The sequence below is a fragment of the Corvus brachyrhynchos genome, unplaced genomic scaffold (assembly GCF_000691975.1).
Source record: "Corvus brachyrhynchos isolate BGI_N302 unplaced genomic scaffold, ASM69197v1 scaffold3, whole genome shotgun sequence".
In the NCBI taxonomy this organism is placed as follows: Eukaryota; Metazoa; Chordata; class Aves; order Passeriformes; family Corvidae; genus Corvus; species Corvus brachyrhynchos.
In genome coordinates, this window is record NW_008237619.1 from 2620404 (window position 1) to 2627835 (window position 7432).

The 7432-nt window shown below is 42.0% G+C and overlaps 1 protein-coding gene across 6 annotated transcripts in view; it reads right to left on the minus strand.

The window, feature by feature from the left end:
* Positions 1 to 7432, minus strand: part of CD96 (CD96 molecule) — a 32212-nt gene that overhangs the window by 14189 nt on the left and 10591 nt on the right. For all 6 annotated transcript variants that reach the window (XM_017731785.1, XM_017731788.1, XM_017731786.1 and 3 more), the window contains exons 4-6: positions 6790 to 6899; positions 5110 to 5332; positions 885 to 940 (exon numbers count right to left, since the gene is read on the minus strand). In XM_017731785.1, the coding sequence (XP_017587274.1) occupies positions 885 to 940; positions 5110 to 5332; positions 6790 to 6899 (389 nt within the window). The remainder of the gene's footprint in view (positions 1 to 884; positions 941 to 5109; positions 5333 to 6789; positions 6900 to 7432) is intronic.

Genomic DNA, 7432 nt, shown 5'->3' on the forward strand with positions numbered 1-7432 from the left:
CTGCCATGGTAAACAGCACATGAGCTTGTAGTGTAATTGCTCCCCACTATTTACCTCTTCATTATTGCCCTATTTTTCAGGCATTTTTAGGTCATAATATTTTATAAATTCTTCCTATGAAGAAATACTAATCTGATATCCTCACTAGATTTAAGCCCTGCAAGAAAAGGCAGAAAAGAGAAGTAAAGGAGTTGGTATTTGGAGGTGAAGAACAGACAGAGGCTCTTGGGGGAGTTTCTATTGTCCAGTCCCATGATTGCAGCTTGTTCTGTTCAACAGGACAGTGCAGACAAAAGCCTGCAATGTCCAACACCACACCCAGAAATAGGTCACCAGGAAAATGGTACCATTTTGCAGAACCAACTGACTCATGGATTGTGTGGGGTGGGTGGTTATGGATAGTACAAGATTCTGCCTGTCCACAAGCTCTGTTTCCAAGGAAAACCTTCTTAATTTGAGATACTTGCAGATCAAAAGCTTTAACTTGGAGAGATGGAACAGGAAGCAAAGTACCATAGCTAGTAGACAGAGAGGCTTGCTAGTCAGCCACATGAGCCAAAAATATGTTTTATGCCCCATAAATATGTTTTATACCAAGCATGGCCAGTGCAATTCAGCAGACTTTTAGGTTTTGCCATTACCAAAACTAAAAGAGAGGCCCACACAACAGAGAAGGCCTTAGCTAGCTCCAGTTTGTGCTCACTGCTGTGGGGGTGGGAGTCGCTCAGAGGAAAGGGCATGAGCACCTCATTAACTCATTGCCTTGCCTGCTGCCCCATGAGCTCGGTCAGTTTGGAGGTCCCTCCTACTTGTGATTCAGCTCAAGTTCCCTGGCCCTGCTGGTGGCAGTCACAGGCATCACTCTTTGCTCCAAAATGGCTCACCTTCTGCGAGGTGCTGGCTGAGCCCTCCTGCAGGCTAATGAAGATCTCGGGGTAAGCTGGAAAGCAAACATAAATATGTTAGAGAAATGGATGCTGCAGATCACAGTAACAGCTTCTAATAACACTTAACAGCCTTGTTTCATAAGAAGAGTGGAAAGTAAATCCTACCTCCAGCCACACATCAAGCAAGATAAAAGCGTGCACAGCTGCAATTTGAGGTCGAGGAAGTGGTTTACAAGCCTGTACCAGCAGCTATTGCCGCAGGATCCATGATGTATTTCACCGCCTACCTCAACTAGGCTTGGGTGGCTTTGCTGGGGAAACAAACTGAAACCATCCTGCAGTCACAGCAGAGCCACCCTTCCCAGGCCCTATGAAATCAAATACACCCCAGTTGCTGGTTCCTCTGTGTGCTTGCCAAAGGTATCTCCAAAGAATGTTCCAATGCTCCAGTGAATCATCCCCCAAAATGTTGATTGATTTAGGGTGCCAGCTACCCACATGCTGTTTCCTGGACAGATGCGTGACACTGTCCCACCACAGATGCTTCCTGCCTTGCCAGGAAGCCCAGAGCCCACCTTCACAGCAGAGCAGCAGATGATGACCACATCCACATGAAACAAAAAACTTTTTTTTTGCAGCATTTTGGTTCTGGGCACAGCTGACTGTGTAAATTAAAGCTAACAGATGCTGTAAGCCTCTCTAAACCAGCATTTCAAAATTAGCCACTGGGATACCTGGTTTGCAGCAATATTGACTGACTTGCTAAGTAAGGACTGCTGAAACTATGTTAATATGTAGCAAATCTCAAAAGCCGTAGATAAATTGTGCATCTGGCCCTTTCTGAGCCCTGAAACTGGACTGGAAACAAGTGCCCTCCCTGAATTACTTAGGAGATCCACAGTTCTTTATCTTTCCAACCTAAACCTCAGTTTAATCTCTACCATTAAAATAATTTTCTCTTTTTCTTACCCTGTTAATTGATACAGGACCACCTCAGTTAATTGCATTCCCCCCTGAGGTGAACTATTCAGGTTTCCCTGTTGTTTTATACAAGTAATCCACCAAGGACTCTCCTGACTTTATTTCTAATTTCCATTTTTCTGCCTGATGTTACTGATGGATTGTGCCTGGGCATGACTTACATTTAATTATCATGGCCTTATGGTTTTCTGGACTTATGATACTTTTTTTAGTGGAATTTCCTTTTTTTTTTCCCCCCTCTTCTGGGTTTTGGGTTTTTCTGCTTTTTTGGGGGGTGAGCTGGGGCAGTGGTTATAGATTCTTCCTATCAGAAAATGAGCATCTTAAGATTTCATTATTGTTTCTTCCTTGCCAAAACTATACAGATGGTAGTGGAGCTGGCAGAAGACAGCCATACTTTTTCAGATACAGGGAAAAGTCTGGAAAACTGGATCTTCTAATCGCTGCAGAGGTTGGCTGGGAGGCTAAATGATGTCTGGTCTAGTGCGTGCTCCTCCTTTTGTTTTTTTGACGAGAAAGGGTATGCTTTTCCACACCCGTATTGAGCGCTGTCCTCTGTTTCTGAGAAGACGTGTTTGCTGGGTAACTGTTCTGGCAGGCAGGTCTCACACATAGCTCTGAATGGTCTAATAGATCTTTTCCAATTAACATCTCAGCCCCTGTTAACAGTTTGACATTCATTTGTCTTGCTAGGATATTTACCAAGGTTTTGGATCTAGCAGAAATTCAATATTTAGTTCAGTAGTTTCTGCTGCTGAGATTTTACTCTTTCAAAAAGGAGAAATCAATATTTGGCAAAGTTAGACATGAAAAGGCCATACCTTTTCACAGAAAATTTTATCTAAAAGAACTCTATTCTAGAAGAGAAATATTTTAAAGTATTTCAGTCCAAAAGTACCCTCTTAAAAAAAGCTATCTTGATTGAATGTCTGTTTTTACTCAACCTGCCAAAACTCTCAACTTCCTTGAGAGATCTTTTTATGGTTTCTCCATCCTCTCCGGTGCAATTCTCAGCCGTACTCAGGCCACCTCAAACAACTGAAAGAGAACACTACTGGCACCCCTCAGACTTGGCCTGTCTCTGCTGTGTTTATCCCTGCCTGAAGTATTTGTCAGAGGGATTGTGCATGAGAAGTTTCCCACAGGTGCCCTCTCCTCCTCCTGCTCCTCCTGTCCTTTACAGCTCTGTGATGCAATATCTGCCTGCCCTCCCTGCCCTGCTTTCAAGCCACCCAGCCTGTGGGGTTCAATTGCATGAGTGTTTGGGTGACAGGGGAGATTCTGGCTTGCCAAGATGGGAAAACCTTCCCAGGTTTCAACTGGCATTTTTTCCCTAGCTGTGTCGTTGCTAATGACCAGGATGACAGATAAAACTGCCATAAGGTGTTGTTGACATTGTATACATACACTATCTTCAGGTACTGTCTCACCCATTTGAGGCTGGATCTAACTGCCAGAACAGAAATATTCATTTCTTTATTCTCTGGTCAGCACGAGGAACAAGAGAGGTGCTGTCATCTGAAAGCTCTTTGTCCCCACATGTCACCTAGAGAGTGCTGGATTATTCTCAGCAGCGTCTCTCCCAGCGCTGCATGGGTTTGTGGGCTGGCTTGGAGGAAGCTCTAAGCCCTCTGCTCTTGGTCTCTCCTGCTGCAGCACAAGAGAGTAAATGGAGAAAGGCTGGAATGGTGCAATCATAAGTGGCATGACTTCAGCAAATGGTAACAGAAAAGAGTGAGACAGGATGCAAAATAGTTATTTTACCTGCAAAATTCAGAGGTGAAAGGGCTAGGAGCACAAAAGCACACTTCCTCTGAGAGGTGGACTCTACTTGCCTGAGGTCTGAGAGACTTTCCTCAGCACCCACCACAAACCTCAGGGCTCTCAGGGAGCCCCTGCACCCAGCTTTGCCCTCAGGACCCCTGCGAGAGAGGCTGGTGGCACAGCACCCTGGTCCAAAGTGAGCCAGCACTTACTGAGAAATAGACTGTTCACCACCATGGGCCACAGCTGTTTTCTCTAGTTTGCCTCTCTACCCTGCTGTACTGATATTCTGAAGTGGGTTCATGCACAGCTAAGCACACATCTCACCATAATTCAGAGAAAAAGCGAAATAAAGCAACCTCTTAGGCTGAGACACACAAATCTAGGCAAGCGTACCAGCAGTGATGGAGGAGAGTTCAAGTATATTAGTGTCCTTGAATGATTACCCAGGTAACACTGTTGCTATTTGAGAAATGTTGATTTTAAAAAGTGTCTGAATCATGCAAACACAAGAGGAGATTTCAGATCATTAGCTTCTATTTTTATTTCTTTTACATCAGTGACCAAGAGCCTCCAGACATATTTTCCTTTTTTTTTTGCTGTTCCCTATTGAACCTTTCTTTGAATTCAGAGCATTAGCCTTGAATATCTGTGCCATCCTCAAGCTGTGGGCTTCCTTGGACAATTAGCTACAGTCAAGGGACTGTTGACAGGCCCACTGTTTAAAATTTACTTTAGGAGCTTTGGAAATATGTTTTCCAGACCAACTGACCTATAAAGACAAAATAAAGCCTGGTTTTCAAGTGGGCAGCAATTTTCTGATTCAGTTGTACCTTAGTGATTGTAGAGCAGTTCCTAAGCCACTTGAAAGGGAACAAGGCAAGTAACTAAAGATGGGGAAGGCTTACAGAATGAAATGCCAGCCTACATGTTTGAAGTACACAGGCCCTGCCACTCCCGACCAGTTTGAGACCCCCACCAGGACCCTCATTTTCAGCGCCAGAGCCTCTGGCAGCGGTTGAATGTCACATGCCTTTTGAGGATGTGACTTTGCTACAACAGTAGTCTCAAACTGCTTACTAAATTTTGGCCATAATTTCCTAACCACAGACAGCATAGCCATTGGGACACGGAGATCTTGATGACCAGTGTGCTTCCCCATAACCCACAAAATCCCAACATAAGCCTCCACATCAGGGTAATATACTGGCCATGTGCATGGCAGTGAGGTTGATATATGTGCAATGAATCTACTATTTTTTCATGCCAGAAATTGAAGGAATGGACTCACATTCTTCTAAGAACTACAGAGTTATTTACTAACATTTTACCTTATTGCAGCTGAAAAAATGACAAGGTAAATATATTTATATTAAAAAGCCCCCCAGTATCTGTCAAAGGTTATTGGCTTCAGAACCAGACAGGAGTCTCAGCTTTCCAAGTGCAAGGCAGCAGGCAGTTGGCATAAGCCCCTTACCAAATACTCTCACAGTGGTGCTGCTCTTCTGGACTCTCTCCGGGTGGTACAGCACATGGCAGGAAAAGACTCTGCCATCATCAGTGATTTTGGGGGAGAAAATCTTTAGGGCATTGTTGAAACCCAGGAGGACTCTTTGCCTGTACAGCACGCTGCTGTTCCTGTACTCAGCAGGACAGGAGGGCTCCTTGGTCACAAGTTCCTCTTTCCTGCCATTTTCACCCTGTGTACAGAAAAATCCACAAAATTGTGAAGCCCAGACACACACACAGAGAAATTTTTGTAAACCAGCTCTATTCCCACTATGAAAATCTTCCTTTGCACATTGTGTAGCAGTAAGTGGACATTTGCAACATCTGGGCTTTTTTCCCCAATATATTCTCTCTCAGAACTTCAATACCAAGAGCAGTCATCATCTTGACAATAAAATACGGAATAATGAGCTATGTCTGGTGAATCCTGATCTCTGTAGCCCGCAGAGAGAGCAACAGAGGTGCTTTCTCACTGCACCAATCTCTAAGTTATGCTGAACATCCCATACATATTAAATATGATTGAAATTTCAAGGAAAACTTTGCTCTTTTAGAATTTTAAGTAGAAAAACCTGATAATAATAACTAAAATTTATTTCCCCTTATTGTCTGTGTGGCAGCCACCCTTAGCTGTAAGTGCAGCCAGCATGTCCTGGACATCTGTGCCTCAGTACATATTTGCAAGCTCTACTCTGTATGATGCATGGCAACCCACATATATCATTGCGCTGACCTTTGGGGTTTTTTCCCTTTCCTCTGCTACTGTGTAGACTGAACCAGCAAAATTGAAGTAGTAAGGATAAGGGTGCTCCCTACAAAAAGATTTAAAATTTTAATATTAAGAACGACCTGCATAAGGCAGATCTAAATAGATAATGAACAAGAACAAAAGGTTAAAAAACCTAAAATATTTGAAAGTCGCCTTTAAGGAAACCCTTAACAGCTACAGCTCCTCTGTGACAACATATATAAATGAACAAGCAAAGCTCAAGGACACTGCTCACTGATACTTATCTTTACACACCAAAATGAATGCTAAAAGGCTACATTAAAACATGCATATAAATATTTATCCAGAAAGCAAGATAAAGTACAAAAATATAGTGAGCTTCATATCTCACAGAAAATTGCTTAAAAATAGTTTTTCATTGGTTAGCTTGATAACTGGCTTTGCATGTCTTCGGTGGCATCTGTGACACAGAGGTTAACAAAACCAAAAACATTAGTCAGTACCTTCCTTTTCTATCTCAAAGCAGCCTGATGTCTTACTATCCTACACAGTAACCATGTATTTTTCAGATACTAAAGCTTCACTACAGAAAAACTCACTGGAAATCCAACATAAGAAATATTTTAGATTTTTTACATTAGCCACTTTCCCTAGACCTGCTCTGTATGTGCTCCTAAAAAATTCAAAGCAATTAAGATGGAATTTTTCCTCTTTATTTCTTTAACAGCTATTATTTTGTAGTGTGTATGTTGCAACCCTATGTTTATACTTTTTCCCTTTATTATCACAGTACAACATGATTGATAAGTTTTTTAGCAGATTCTACAGGACACAGTAATGTAGAACAGTTTCATTTCAATCTGCAAAAATACCCTGTAGTTCTTTCTGAACTTTATAACTGAGATGAGAAATACTTACCACTAGCCATTTCAAAGGATAAGTGGACAAATTTTCTGAGGTCACGTCCTCAAGGCATGGAATTTCTAAAGTCTCGTTTAACCACACTTTCTTCAGGTAGTGCCTCTCCTCTTTTATCATTGGAACAACAACAACAACAACAAAAAAACCCAAGCAGGAAAATCAGAAACATGATTTGAAAATCATTGCTGACTAGTCTTCTGTTCAAGGAACAGGCACTTTTCTGTTTAGAAGGGAACTGTAATTTTCAACCATTACCCATAGACACATTTTTTGAGTGAAAGCCCTGCATCTGATTCTAGTTGCAGTTTCATGACTCAATTCACAGCATTACCTGAATTTTTTGGCAATTCTTTAAAAAGCTTTTCTTCACTGCAGGATCACGATGTCTCCTTTTGGAGCTGAGAATAATTTGAAGCTTCAATTTTTATCTTACAGTTGTTTTTTTTTCTGAGGCAATAAACCTTCATATCAGTTTTGTGCACCTCTATTTCCTTTTCTCTGGAGATATCTGCAGACCTTCTTTTCACTAAGCAAGCTATTCAGCATGTCAGTCAGGTTAAGATTAACCCTCCTTTTCAGTGTAAGTGTTCCTTTTGTTATTCTTCAACCTGCCCACTACCACAAAACTTTTCACTCTTTC